Raw genomic sequence first — 14,904 nt, forward strand, 5'->3', positions numbered from 1 at the left:
GAGAGCGCAATCCCAGAACAAAAGCACATGCGTATGAAGAAGTTCCTCTTAAGAGTGAAGATAACATAAATACAATAGATGATCTGAATGGTGAAGAGCCACAAGTAAAGCTTATGCACAAGAACACAACTAAGTACCAATGCCACCTATTTCAAAGCACCGAGAGACCAGCAGAAAATCATAAACTAAAGACGGTAACTCCAACCACAGCACAAAACCTCCTCAAGTATCTGACTACTCCTCCTTTCTAAATTTTGATCATCACCTACACCCACCAGCCTCAACACAGTTGCTAGTTTCAACTAAAAGCCACAAGCCATGTCCAAGCATGAACAGCCCAAATAACTTGTAATACAAGAAAAAGCATACAAATAACATTCCACATAGCTAGTGAAAAGTTAGAGAAGCTAAAGGAGTATCACGAACACTTTACAGAGTATCGAACCAGAATAAATGTACTAAATGATTTACAAAAGATATTAAACTGGGAAGCCCTACATATCCATTACTAGATACCATAACAGACTTAATCTATTGCCATAGGAGAGCAAGAAGAACACAAAAACCAATAAAGAAAAGCAGCCTCTTTAGATAATAATCTTGCTGTCCTTGCCCTTGGTGTTGATGAAACCCATGTGCATGGCCACCGTGAAACGAATTAGAAAAACCATAAGGAAAGCTAGCAGCTGCACCGTACATGGCAGCATCGGGAAATCCATGCACTTGAAGGTTAAAAAGTGAAGGGATGAGACCACCAAAAGCTGCAGAAAGCGTAAAATTGCCAAGCCTAGCTGTTGCCATAGGGGCAAACCCTCCCATGAATCCAAACCCATGTTGTCCAAAATGATTGGGTTCCGGCGGAGGAGCAGTTTCAGGCCTCTGTCCAGCCGGACGGTTAGGAATGTTAACACCTGGAATAGACTTCGATCTAGGGTCAGTTGAAATTTTACCCCTACCATACAAAGGAACCAACTTCTCCTCTTGCACTAAAGCTTTACAAACCGGACATTCCTTAGATTGCGAGTGAAAATGCAACCATTTGTAAAGGCAAGGCCAACAGTAAAGATGGCCACACAAAGTGACAATAGGATCCTGTGCTAAGTCAAAGCAAATATTGCATTCAAAATTACCAGCATCACCATTATTATTATTATTGCTTGAAAATTGAGGGTTTTGGGGTGGCCTGCTTGTTGATTCCCCAAACCCACTACTCGCCATCCCGAAAGTACTATCGCAAAAATCCGTCCTGTCGATAAAAATTATAACACAAAACTACATGAACACAAGCAGAAACAACAAGAAGAAAATGGCACAAAAATTCAAGACTGACCACCATCTACATTAAACACTATACATTTGAGAGATTCACCATGAATTAGAGAGAATGAATCATTTAAAAAAGAAGAACAGTTGATATTAAATTATCCTAAAGCCACTGACACACCTAGAAAGGTCTTATACGATCAAGATTCTACAGTACAGTCAATTCTATAAACCAAAACTAAATTACTTTTGTACAAATAAATTCAAGCCTCCAAATTAGAATTAAAAAGTCTAATAAAATCCAAAACACTAAAAAAATCATCAGATCTCTTTAACAATTGAGACTAAATACTTCTGGTTATCATTCAAGCAATCAATAACAAATCAAAGATACTTTTCCACACAAAACACTATTAATGTAAAACAAGAAAGACAAGTAATTAACAGAGTAATAAGATACTGATAAATGAAATACTGACCTTGATGTCAAATGCTTGCAGAACAAAATTGAAAGATCGACCGATCCACGAACCGATCGATCCAAAAAAAGTCAAAATGAAGATGAGGAAGAAATTTCCAAGGAAAATTTGGTGATGAAGATTGATTTTAATTGTTTTTGTTTTTTAAAATCGAGAAAATTTTCATGCCAAATTGATTTTCCATGTTTAGCGCGTACCGTTTGGTTTTGGTATCTCCAGATTTTACCACCTGGCACTAATCTAATGGCATATTTAACCTCCTTTTGTGGCAACTAGGGTGAGCAAAACTGTCCGGTTAAGAACTGGTTAGGATACTCTCAAAAATTAATCTACGCTATGGAATAATAAAGAGAGTAATGTTATAAAACCCAACACTTTCGACCAACCTTTTAGTACAGTCTGATGTGGTAATTAAAGAGTGAATTGATTAAATTCTGTTTTTTAATATATATATTAGTGGATGGGAATTGTACGAATGGAATTTTGCTACGTAAGATGGGTTAAAAAAATTGGATTTTTTCTAATAAAAATTAGAATAAATTATTTAAATCTCCGTGGAATACACTAATTTACTTTTTGATTTTTGTAAATTTAATATGACATATCTTATAGAGGTGGCCACGATTTATAACCCGGCGGTTTCGGTTCGGAAGCGCCGGGTCACGGTTCAAGAAAAAATGGAACCGGCCCGAAACCACCTAAGAGACGGTTCGGAACCGGACGGTTCCAGTTTCGGTTTAAAACGGTTTAGAAAAAAATTAAAATTAAATTAAACTTCAATTACTAAAAAATGTAATTCAACAATAAAATAACTCACAGAGATAGTATTATAAAAAAAAATAAAAAAAAATAAAATATTAACCAAAAATTTAACTAAAACAAAATAACATATATTTTATTGCAAAAGTAAATATATTATATGATAAAAATATAATATATATTTTAAATATATAATATATATTTTTTATCAACAGGTTCGACTCTTGAACCGCCGGTTCATGGTTCAACAAATATGGAACCGGCCCGGAACCGGCCTTTATACGGTTCCGGGCCGGTTTTTGTCCGGTTCTGAGTTTGACCGGTTCTGGGGCGGGTTTGACCGGGCCGATTTATGGGCTGACCCGGCCCATGGCCACCTCTAATATCTTATATTTAGATATATTATACTATCACACCCATTTGACAATTTTTTTTATTAGCCAACTTGATCAAAGAGTTAGATTTGACCCTTAAACTGATTTTTCACTCAGTTTAATTCGAAAATTCTCAAAAAAATTAAAATTAATTTTTATTCATTTTTTAAAATAAAAATAAATTTAATAAAAATAAAAAAAATATGATGTAACATTATAATAACATTTATTTTAAAAAATTATTAAAAAATATAAAATAATTAAATAATATTTTAAAGACAAAATTTTAAGCGACTGTTTATAAATATTATTGAACATGAATATATTCTATAAATCATCAAATTCTAATTATTTTTCATATATCAATATAATTAATAGTTGATCCTTATAAAAAAAAACTAATATTTTCAACATCAATATAGTTAGGTAATAATTTATTTGTTGACATGTTACATAATGTTTTTAGATTTATTTTTTTATCAGATATATAAATATATTTTTAGTATTTTAGAAAAATAAATGATTAATTTATTTTTTCTAAAAACAGAATTGACAATTTTCAGTTGAAACTGGATAAAAAATAAATTTAAAGGTTTAACCTTTTAACCGAGTTGACTAATAGAAAAATTACTAGATAGGTGTGATACTACAATATCTAAACTTGAGAGGTGTCATAGTGGATTTACAAAAATCAATGTATTCCACTAAAACACAGGAGGAGTTAGTAACTTACTCTAAAAATTAACTTAATATAATTTAAACTCCTCTAATCTGAATTATTCATAACATAATAAATTAGTAAATTAAATTACGTTTTAAAAAGATTATAATCTCAAAAAAAAAACAAAAAGAATAATTAAAATTAACTCCATTGAGATTATTTTTATTTTTTTAATTGATAACTGAATTAATCAAAAGTTTAAAAATAAAATTAATCCAATGAAATAAAATTGATAAAAAAGTTTAGCTAATTTGGTAAATTGATTTGATTTTTTAATCAAATTATTCTATCAACCAAACATATTGGACTAACTAAAAAAAATAAAATATTTAAGCCAACTTAATTGATTAATTCTATTTAATCAAATATTTACTTGTTTTAGTCCAAACCGTCCTATTTACAATATTATTACTCCCTCTTTTCTTTTTTAGACGTCTATATTCCACTTTGCGGCGTTCGATTTTTAAAAAAAATTAAAAGATTTTATATTGATTTTTTTTTTTTACACTTTTTTAATATTTTTTCAAAGATATTATCTTCATTGAAAGAAATTGTATAGAAAATTTCAATGTCATTAATAAGGATAAATAAGAAGAAGAATAGTATAAATACTATTTTTTTAGTGCTTTCTTAATTTTTTTATATAAAATGTCACTTTTTTCGTGGTAGTACAAATTTCACAAGAAAAAGTAACAACTAATAGGAAAAGATTTGTTTCACAATATATGAACTAATTTCTTCCTTAGTGCAGTATTTAAAATTTATTATCAATATATATATTTATTAAAATTTTATTACAGTAAAAATTGTTTTATTAATAAAATTTTATTTCCGTCATAATGAGCTAACGTTGCATTCTAATGAATGTATATTAAGCATAAATTTGTTTTACTAGTAACTACAACTTCACCAATGATTTATAACTCAATTGGCAAGAAGTGAAGTCCAATCTTTTGGCATGAGGTTCAAATTGTGTTTTGGACATAAATGATAAATTATGAAATTATTAAAGATGAAAACTATATATCTAAAGACTTGAAAATGGAAGATTATGAGAAATTAAAAGGACTATAAAACCAAATATGGACGTCGGATGCAGTGATCGTTTCATCAAAATAGCGTGAATAGTTAAAGCGATGCAATTGTAAAACAACGAGATAATTGTAATTTATAGATAATAGTTTTTCTAAATAGAAGATGTCATCTTGTAACAAGTTACCCTACCAATCCAATTCTTAGCTTGGAAAACATAGTATGATTGCCATGTGGATGCCATATATTTATAAGCTTCTGATTTACTTTAAGTTTTCAATATTCAAAGATGATACAAGAAAATGTATTTCTGCCAGTAAACCAAATACAGATTGTTCTTGGGATCCGTCTCAATTTAATAGCAACTGATAATTAACGAGGAATTTGGATTAAATATGGTGGACAATTAGAGATCTGAGTAAGAGGACATAGCTAAGGATTGATGAAGAGTGATTAAGCTGGCTTTACATTTCACTTTCTCCTGAATAATTTAGGTTCAGGTTTCTTTCTAGCCTTCTTAACACCTTTTTGTTTAGCCTCTTTGTCAACTGAATCTGCCTTCTTTTCTCTACCTGATTTCTCCTTTTTGTTTTCTTCAGCAACTAAATCATTTTGCTCAATGAAGTCCGTCTTGTTATCTTCTTCTTCGGCAATACACTCATTTTTCTCAATGGACTCCGTCTTCGTATCTTCCTCTTCAGCATCACAGCCGTTTTGAGTGATCTGCGGTGACCGTATTCTAAATGCGTAAACCTGCAGGTTAATCAACTCTTTACTTTTGTTCTCCAAAAAGTGTGAACGAGATGCCGTGTCGTGTGTTACCATTTGCTTACACTTACACAAATTTTCTTTCAATTTCAGAAAACTAGAAAAACTTCAAGAAGATTTGTAAATGACAAAGGGAGTCTAAGGTAGAAATAGCACAAAGCTCAATCTCTAAAAGCAAAGGGTCGTCAGACTCGTCACCGTCCTTCAACATGTATATAATACTCTCTAAATTTTAGGTCAATTAACCCTCAAATTCTACAAAATGAATACATTCACGGGCCGCGATGATTCACTTTATGAGTTAATTGATATTTTAGAGAGTGCTGTTCTTAATTAATTCAAATAGCTAAATGTGAATTAGTTGATCCTAACGTGACCGCAGTGACACTTTGTTCTATGAGAAAGAATCCAGCACCTTTGTATTTCACTAAGATTGTGGAACAAACAATGCAAATCTCATGAATGATTGGAAGAATAAACGTTTGTTTCAATTCATTTATCATGCCTAAGGCATTCTAATAAGTTCCAAAAACAAACAAAAAGGATAAAGAGAAATGCTTCAGCAAAAGAAATTATCTTAGCAATCTTGGAGAAAAGATGCTTCAAATGCATATATATTTTATCTTTAATAAGGTCGAATGTTGAGAAGACCTTATATTATTGTTGCAAACTCCAATCATTCAATATTTTCACTAGGAATTGTAAATTGTTACTAGTAGATATTAGAACCATAAAAGCTAATTATTTTGAATGTATTTTTCTGATGAAAATACTTGAGTTGCTAGTTAAGGTAAGCCATAAAACACTAAGTAGATAAGAATATGAATGAACATACCTTAAGCTTGTGTTTCTCTACCAATTCAAATACAACAGCATCCCCATCATCTAATTTATGATCCAACGCAAATGCTCTCCAACCACCACTAAGCCCAGTTCTCTGGGCAAGATATTTTGCATCGTATTCAGCACCATTTTCATCCTCAAGTATCAAGTCGGAGTCTTTTTTTGGAAGATGGTGCTTGCAAAAGTCAGTAGGGAGCCCCTAAAATGCAAAGAAAAATGAGCATACTGGATATGTCTCTCTAGCAAGAAACATAATATCATACTGAAAAAGCTTTCGCTTTCATCGACTTACCAACCAAAAACAGCTATAAACATGAGACCGAACCATTGATTTGACAAAAGATGGATTTCCAGATTGCAGATTACTCTCAAATTCCCTTGCAACACTAAGGGCTCGAGTTCGATCTTCATAAGATGCTAGTTTAACTTCATTTAATGGCCTTGCAATATAGCTAAAGAAATCCATAGCACACTATTACTTTTATCCATAATGTAATACGCATACATAATGTAAAATGTACCTCAGATAGTCACATTAAAAAAAAATTGAGAATCTTCACCTTGTCCATGATGACGAACTTGATTTAGATCTCTTACGTAAAGGTCGTTCGTCGAAGTCGACCTGAAAGAAGAAGGACGAGACATTCATTGTTTAGCACAAAAAAATTATCTACTCATCTGCAGAATCCAATTACAATGATTGATACATACATCATCCCCATAGGAAATAATTGGGTTTCGTGTTCGAGTAGAGCGTCTTGGTTCAATGAGCTCAGTAATTGCTGATTTTGGCTTTGAAAGGCGTTGCTAAGCATGTCAAAAACAAGAAAAGTAAATGACAAGTTCAAAATTGAGGTTAATTAACAGATAATAACTAACAAAAGAGCAGAATTTTACCTTGGTTTTCTTCTCAGGAGAAGTGAGATTAGACAGGCTTTCTGTTAAATTTGAAATTCCCAAGTCCTTCAAACAGATGAAACCGAAACACAACAAATCAATCACTGCATTCATACATTCTTGATTACCTATTAAAATTTGATATAATTTTTTGGCCTGGCTCAGTCTTAAAAAAAACCCTAGAAAGGAAAATAAAACGGTGGGTGGCAATTAGATTACCTTGAAGCGCTTTTTGTTTTCCTCAAGCCGAAGCTTGCGAGCCTCCTCATAAGTATTGCCGTTGTCATTTTCCCTCGCCATCTTAAAAACAATGCTGATTCACAGTAAAATAGAAGTCTCCACAGAGAAATAGATCAGCGACCTAAAAAATGAACAATTTACCGGTGATACAAGAAAGGCGCTGCGAAGTTGCCTTTCGGCAGCTTCCGGGGAAAGTGAAACAGTGTTTTTCCGCTTTATGCAGAGAGATGGGCTTTGCTTGTGAAAATATGAGCGCTTCTTTTGAAATTCGAAATTCCCCTTTCCTTTTTGGCTAAATTCATCGTAAAATATCTATACACTACAATTAACCCTCGAACAAAGGATCAATTCACCCCCTCAACTTGGCACAAAATATCAAATGAGTCATTCTCGCCGCTTTTGGTACAAATCAACCCAAAACTTGCGTTTTCGTATCAAAAAAGCCCTTCGGAGAGTGAGTTTCTTAATTTTATTTAATTAATCAAATATCCTTCATTAATCATAATTAATTATATTCTAATTAATCAAAGCTTTAATTATATCCTAATAAAACTAATAAAATACAATTAAATTTTATTTTATTTATTTAAAACTCTAATTATATCATAATTTATCCTAATTAAACACAATTAATCCTTGGACAAAAAAACACAATTAACCCTAATCGTCTTCTTCCCCACATTTATACCGCCGTCACCGCATATTTCGGCCACCATATACTCCCGCCACCGGTCGTTTTATCCGGCCTACCCAGCAACCTGCTCATCCTCTTGAGAATGAGTAACCTGTTCATCCTTTTGAGGATGAAGGAATTCGTTCATCTTCAAAAGGATGAACGGAATCGTTCATTCAGCAGGCGGCGAACGGTGTTGAACGAGGAGCAGCAGCAGGTGGCGAACTGTGTTGAACGAGGAGCAGCAGCCGTGGCGGAGGATCTTTTGATCTGCCTTTCTGCAGTTTTGAACTGTAGAAGCAGCACCGGAGAACGACCTAGGACGGAAGGCGGCAAGAGGATAGTGTTGAACGAAGAAGTTGATGTTCGTCGGAGGTAGTGGCAGGGTGGAGGGAAGAAAGAAGGCGGTGCTGACATTTTTGTAGTTTTAGGATTTAGGTTACAAATTAGAAAAAGGGCAGTAATAGTCCCTAAAAATTTATTATTTCATTTATTTAATATTTGATTTTTTTAAATTATAAGGATTGTAATGAAAAATTTAAATTGGTTAAGTGCCAATTTAAAGATGAACTAAATATAAGGCTTGATTTAGACTTTTTTCCATGTTGTTAGTGGAGAGTGAAACACACTCTAAGGGGCGCGACTGGGAAAATGCTGCCGAGGGACTTTTTTGATACGAAAACGCAAGTTTTGGGTTGATTTGTACCAAAAGCGGCGAGAATGACTCGTTTGATATTTCGTGCCAAGTTGAGGGGGCGAATTGATCCTTTGTTCATTAACCCTCTAATAATTATATGGTGGATTAAAAATTTATTAATTATTAAAATTAATATTTATCGAATTTATATTATAAAAAATATAAAATATATTTTAAAGCATCTATATTCGTAGACCTAATATTAATATTATATTGTAAAAAAATCAACTAAATACATTTCACAATCACTAATTCAAAAGAAATAACTTAATATTAAGTTCAAAAAATATCAACTTAATATTGGACTAAAAAGTAATTATCAAAAAGCTGTATTCATGAAGTAAAATAATTCTTAATATCTTTTTATATTAGAGATGCTTCACTTGCTTTTATTTGTTCATCTAATAACTTTCCATGAAATTTTCTCAAACGAAAAAAAAAATTATAATTTGATGGTATTTCAACTTTCATCTTATAGATTAAGGTTAGTGTTATTCTAAATAAATCATCAATCATTATATATTTCATTAGAAAAATCTCTGTAATAATTAAAATTCCTATAAAATATATTTTAAATTTTATTAATTATTAAAAAACAGAATTATTAATAATCAGACGTAGAACGAAGTTGGTTCCCTCAATTTTCAATTCATTATTAGAATTATTAATTTATTGAATATTAACTATTAGAGGGTCTACTGTAGTATTAATATTTATTCCACTTGCTCTTTAATAATTATTTAATTTGTACACTTACGGTTCTTTTGCAAACGATACGACAAAAAACGTAGTCAGTTTAATTGTATGAAATAATGTTGTTTTATACCTAAAAGACCACATGTGCATAAAATAAATAATTAAATGATTATAAAGAGTTTGTTAAGGACCAATTGAAACAAAAAGTAATATTATAAGAATTTTATAATGAGTTTAGTCTTTTTTTTTTAAGTACATATAAATAAATATTTGCCAAAATAAATTATAATCATGTATTAATTAAGATTAATAGGCTCAAAAACTATCCACCTTTCAATTTTTTTCAATAACACCATCATCTTATAAAATGCTCAATTGCACCAAATTTTGTATTTTTATGTTTCCACTGAATGACGAGCACAGCTTGCTTGTCCTCTATGGAGGACGAGTTGTTTTCTTCCTCCAACGAAGGACAAGCAAGGGCGAGCTGTTCTTGAGGAAGAACAGCTCTGTTCTTCCTCAAGAACGTTAACAGTTCTTCGTCAAGAACGGTTCTTAATAGAAAATTGAGTAATTCGTGGCGGTAATGGGTCTGAAAGCAGCGGTATGAGGTAGGTGGCGATTGATCGGAATTTAATTATTTGTATTAAATAATTTTTATTATAAATTTTTAAATTTTATGGATAATAAATTTTTTTTGTAGTCTTTTATAACAGTAAATGTTATTTGGAATATCTGGTAAATATGAAGGATTTGTTTTAAATTTTATTCAAATGAAAAGAGTGTTAAATTTGATGCTTCAGGTGCTATTGAAACGCAAAAATAAGGTGCAGTTGACCGTTTTATAAGGTGATGGTGCTATTGAAAATAATAATTGAAAGTTGGATAATTTCTAAATTTATTAGCCATTAATGTTTATTTGACTATTAAATATGAAATGCGAATAAAATGAAATAATAATAAATCTATTGAAATAAATATTAATAAATTACCTTAAATAATGAAAATGAAAATTAATTAGCAATATTTTATATTAATTGATTATAAAATAAAATAATATATAATTTTTTTTATTATAATGAGAATAAAAAAATTAGTTTAAATTCCTTAAAATTAATATAATTTCTCTATCATTATATTAATCCTCTAAAACTTACAGATGGGTAAAGATAGTTTGTGCGGAATTAGTATATTTTATTTGAACAAATAAATAACCATAGACATTTTGAATTATATACCTTATATACTAATATTGTAGTAAAGATTAGTCCATAATTTATATAAAAATTTAAAGATATAGTTTCTACTGAAATTTTATGTATCCGTTTGAAATTTTTACACATACCTTCGACATAATCATTCCACATTTGTCTTACTTCATCAAGGATAAACTCATTTCACGTATAAATTTTAGGTCAAGATCATTCAACAATTTGAAGCTGTAAACCATTTATCTTTGCCTAGACAATTTATGGGTTCTCATTTTTCATGTGCTTGAAGTAATGTTTTTCATTTCAGAACATGACAACATGTCTTAGCTCTTTTAATTCTAATTCACCTAGTTTTCTAGAACGTCAAGTAATATTTGAGAGACGACCCATCTTCTAGAAGTTACAACACTTGCAGAAGTTATGTTTGTAGAGATGAATACTTTTCAAGTGTCCATAAATTTTTTAAGTTATTTAAAAAAAAATGAATTTCAATTGATTTTTTAAAGATTATTAAATTTTAATTTTATTTTCATAAAAGTTTTTTAGATTATATTTTGCTTATGTGGTCATCTGATTTAAAAATATTTCTCTCATTCAAAAATATTGTCAAATTATATATCTAGTTTAAAATTCAATACTAGCTTACTTTATATATAATTAGATTATTGACATGATTTGTATTTTATAAAAACTTTAATTTGAAGATGATTCTCTTTTTGAAATAAAAATAAAAATTTAATGATTTCTAAGAAATAAATTAAAATTAAAATTAAAATTCTTTTTAAAATAATTTAAAAGTTCCGTGACCATAATAATATGTAACCTTATGTTTATATTAATAGGTGACTAATTCTTCAAATATCCAAACTATGGCCTTATTTTATTTTAATAATAAATTTTGGTTCGTCTCATTTTATTAAGGCTTAATGGCCAAAAAAAACCAAACCTTTACGACTTGTTGCAATTATATCCAAACCTTTTAATTTTTGCAATAATATCCAAAATGCATTATTTTGTTGCAATAATATCCAAATTGCATTTTTTATGTGAATTTTTTTGAGTTTTTTGCCATTTCTGGGGACTTTTACTATATTATTATACATCAAGACATAATAATATCCTAATATCTTAATTGAAAACAACAAATTTAGCCATTAATTTGACTATTATTGCTACAAAAAATGCAATTTGGATATTATTGCAACAAAAAAATGCAATTTGGATATTATTGCAAAAATTAAAAGGTTTGGATATAATTGCAACAAGTCGTAAAGGTTTGGGTTTTTTTTGCCATTAGGCCTTTTATTAATTAAACTTTCATTTGATTTTGACTGTATTAAAATCCAAATGCATACGTATAGTATATCCAATAGGTGGCACCGAGCAATTGTCATGAAACAAGTCACATTGCGGTGCTTTGCTATTTCTAGACATTTCATGATTGACTTGCTAAAATTATCTTCTTAATCTGCTTTCCATATTGAATCTTGAAAGTCTGTAAAAACAATTTGTTAGCGTTTCCATTCTCTTCAAAGCACAGAGGATAGACTAATGTAATGTGTACATACAACATCAACTAAATATGCTAATTGAAAAGTCTCCTTTGCAAAACATCTGATATTTTCCAATCCTTAGCTTAGCTATAAAATGAAATGCAATTGCGCTGACCTCTAATTCAAAAGTCCAGCAGCCAAGCCTCAACATTTATCAAATTCTCTTTACTTCTTGTTTTTGTAAATGCAAGTAACAAACATGGCAACATCTACGATATCGGAGTTCAAAACCTGCTTATCGGAGCATCCATCAGTCGTAAATTTCCGTTGGAGCATTACGCAAACATGGGGTTCTTCATGGTTCTTCCTCTTCTCTGCAATAACCATCTACATCACCTCCGCCATTACTCTCCACCTACTTCTCTCCCTCCTCCTCAGCCGCAACCGCCGCCTTTCACTCGGTCCAATCCCCGCAATCCACAGCCTCGCCGTCTCGTTAATCTCCGCCTTCATTTTCATCGGCTTACTATTATCAGCAGTAGCAGATATCCACGACAGCCGCTGGCTTTGGCGACGAACCAAAACTACCTCCGCCTTCCAATGGCTCCTCTGTTTCCCACTGGGCACGAGACCCACCGGCAGAGTTTTCTTCTGGTCATACATTTTTTACCTCTCTAGATTCTTTCATTTACTCCGAACATTCTTTACAATCTTACAATATCGTAAATTATCATCCTTTACACTCTTTAATCAGTCTATTTTGTTGGTGATGTCGTTTCTTTGGCTAGAATTTTCTCAGTCTTTTCAAGTATTAGCCATACTCTTAACGACGCTGCTATACGCTGTCGTTTACGGGTATCGATTCTGGACGGCGATAGGGTTGCCGAGGGCTAATTTCCTTTTTGTTGTGAATTGTCAGTTTGTATTATTGGGGTGTAATCTGATCTGCCATTTTGGAGTTTTGTTTCTGCATTTCTTGAAAGGTGGATGCAATGGGATGTTAGCTTGGGGGTTAAATTCTGTACTAAATGGCATGATTTTGATTTTGTTTCTGAGGTTTTACGTTAGGGCTCATCTGATATAAATGAAAGCTACTGCAGTAGGTGAATACAATAGTGAAAAATCTGAATGATGAGCTTTCCTGATTAATTGGGTTTTGCTTTAGGATTCATGTTCATTAAATCTAAACAATTCATTACAAAATGAATAATATAGATTAAAAAATCCAAATTTAATTAAATTAATCTACACTATTTATTTTATAATAAATGGTGTAGATTAGTGAACATGATTTCTCATGTTCATTTGAACATGAGAGAATTTCAATCCTTTACTTCATCTATCCTTTACTTCATCTGTAACTGACATTCAATTGTGTAAAGATACAAATTTGCGTAATGACATTACATTTCTTTTAGTAAAGATTGGATTGTTTTAATTGATTATTGCATGCTGCCGCCTAGCAGATGTGACTATATTGGAGTATAAGAATTTTCTTTAATTTTAATCCTAAGGAAACTTCTGATTGTCTTATTTACAATTCGAGACTTTTGACCAATCGGAGTATATTTTATGGGACGCGAGTTTTCTTTTCTTCGTTGTGATGTTTGACTGGAAAAACAAAGAAAGGAAGCTTCTGTATAGTGGAATTCAATATATTGCCATCATGCAACATTTTGGACGATAAATTGTGAATTAGGAACTTCTTTTATTTATTTATAGATTCAAATCAATAAAATTAGTACTAAAATATTATTGAATCCGTAATTTGGCATATACGTAATCACTAAAATGACAAAGTAATATTACAATAGACTATATAGTGCTAAAATTTAATTTTAATTCACTACATAAATAGCATTAAATTTAGCATATTGCTATATTTAATATCAAATTTACAATTTACAATTACTAATTATCAGTGTAAATTTTTTACACTAAAAAAATATTCACCTTCTACATAGAAAAAATTATAGTCGATTTCTCCTTTTTTTTGGTAAATCATCTCTCCTTTTCATTTTATTCTCAATGGAATACTTATTATTATCATTATTATTATTATTATTATTAAAAAGATATTAAATTGAAAAATTATGAAAAATACAATTGTTTTTTTTTTTGTCAAATAATAAAAAACAGATAAACTAAATAAGATAATTATTATAATAATTAAACATAGTAGTTTTTAGCATTTTATATTAAGTGTAATACTTTGAATTCAATATACTTTGAGGTATTATTTTAATGCTAAGATTGACATAAAAACATTGAAGTATTATTATTTTAATTATTACTTATTATACCGCACCCAACTTATTACATCTCTTCTAAAAATGACATGTAAAATAAACATTTTATATTAATAAAAAATTGCGATGTATTTTAATCTTTAAAAAATTTATGTAACATTTAAATGTATCATATTTTGAATGGATTTTAAAATTATTTTTTATATTATATAAATAAAAGAAACGAAAGGACATCCTATATTTAAAAATAAAAATAATTGCATCAATACTTAGCTCTCTTTTTTGAGACCATATTTCTTTGACCAAAACTATTTTTTTAAGAGACCCCATCTATACAAAAAGTTAGTTTTTAGAATTTAGAGCATCTTTAATGTAGTGCTATTTTTTATGCTAAATTTAGCATGAAAAAAGTGATAAAATACTATCGATATCATAGCATTCTAATTTATTCTATGATGCACAAGGTTAAAAAAAAATTATAATTATTTGTTATGATAATTATTTCTTAA

The 14,904-nt window shown here is 30.2% G+C and overlaps 3 protein-coding genes across 3 annotated transcripts; 1 reads left to right on the plus strand and 2 right to left on the minus strand.

Annotated features, from left to right (window-relative positions):
- Positions 1-319: 319 nt before the first annotated feature.
- Positions 320-2,011, minus strand: LOC126665768 (uncharacterized). The gene is made up of 2 exons (XM_050358667.2): positions 1,743-2,011; positions 320-1,246 (listed from the first exon to the last, which is right to left on the minus strand). Exon 2 carries the CDS (start codon positions 1,216-1,218, stop codon positions 532-534), a length of 687 nt encoding a protein of 228 aa, XP_050214624.1. The 5' UTR covers positions 1,219-1,246; positions 1,743-2,011; the 3' UTR covers positions 320-531.
- Positions 2,012-4,873: 2,862 nt separating this feature from the next.
- LOC126666143 (putative B3 domain-containing protein At5g58280) lies at positions 4,874-7,654 on the minus strand. The gene is made up of 8 exons (XM_050359104.2): positions 7,518-7,654; positions 7,356-7,436; positions 7,137-7,202; positions 6,951-7,046; positions 6,800-6,861; positions 6,532-6,691; positions 6,232-6,438; positions 4,874-5,381 (listed from the first exon to the last, which is right to left on the minus strand). Exons 2-8 carry the CDS (start codon positions 7,434-7,436, stop codon positions 5,100-5,102), a joined length of 954 nt encoding a protein of 317 aa, XP_050215061.1. The 5' UTR covers positions 7,518-7,654; the 3' UTR covers positions 4,874-5,099.
- A 4,473-nt stretch (positions 7,655-12,127) lies between these two features.
- LOC126664808 (elongation of fatty acids protein 3-like) lies at positions 12,128-13,457 on the plus strand. Its single transcript, XM_050357368.2, has one exon. It carries the CDS (start codon positions 12,391-12,393, stop codon positions 13,228-13,230), a length of 840 nt encoding a protein of 279 aa, XP_050213325.1. The 5' UTR covers positions 12,128-12,390; the 3' UTR covers positions 13,231-13,457.
- The last annotated feature ends 1,447 nt before the right edge of the window (positions 13,458-14,904 follow it).

This window comes from Mercurialis annua, linkage group LG1-X, assembly GCF_937616625.2.
Source record: "Mercurialis annua linkage group LG1-X, ddMerAnnu1.2, whole genome shotgun sequence".
Lineage (NCBI taxonomy): Eukaryota > Viridiplantae > Streptophyta > Magnoliopsida > Malpighiales > Euphorbiaceae > Mercurialis > Mercurialis annua.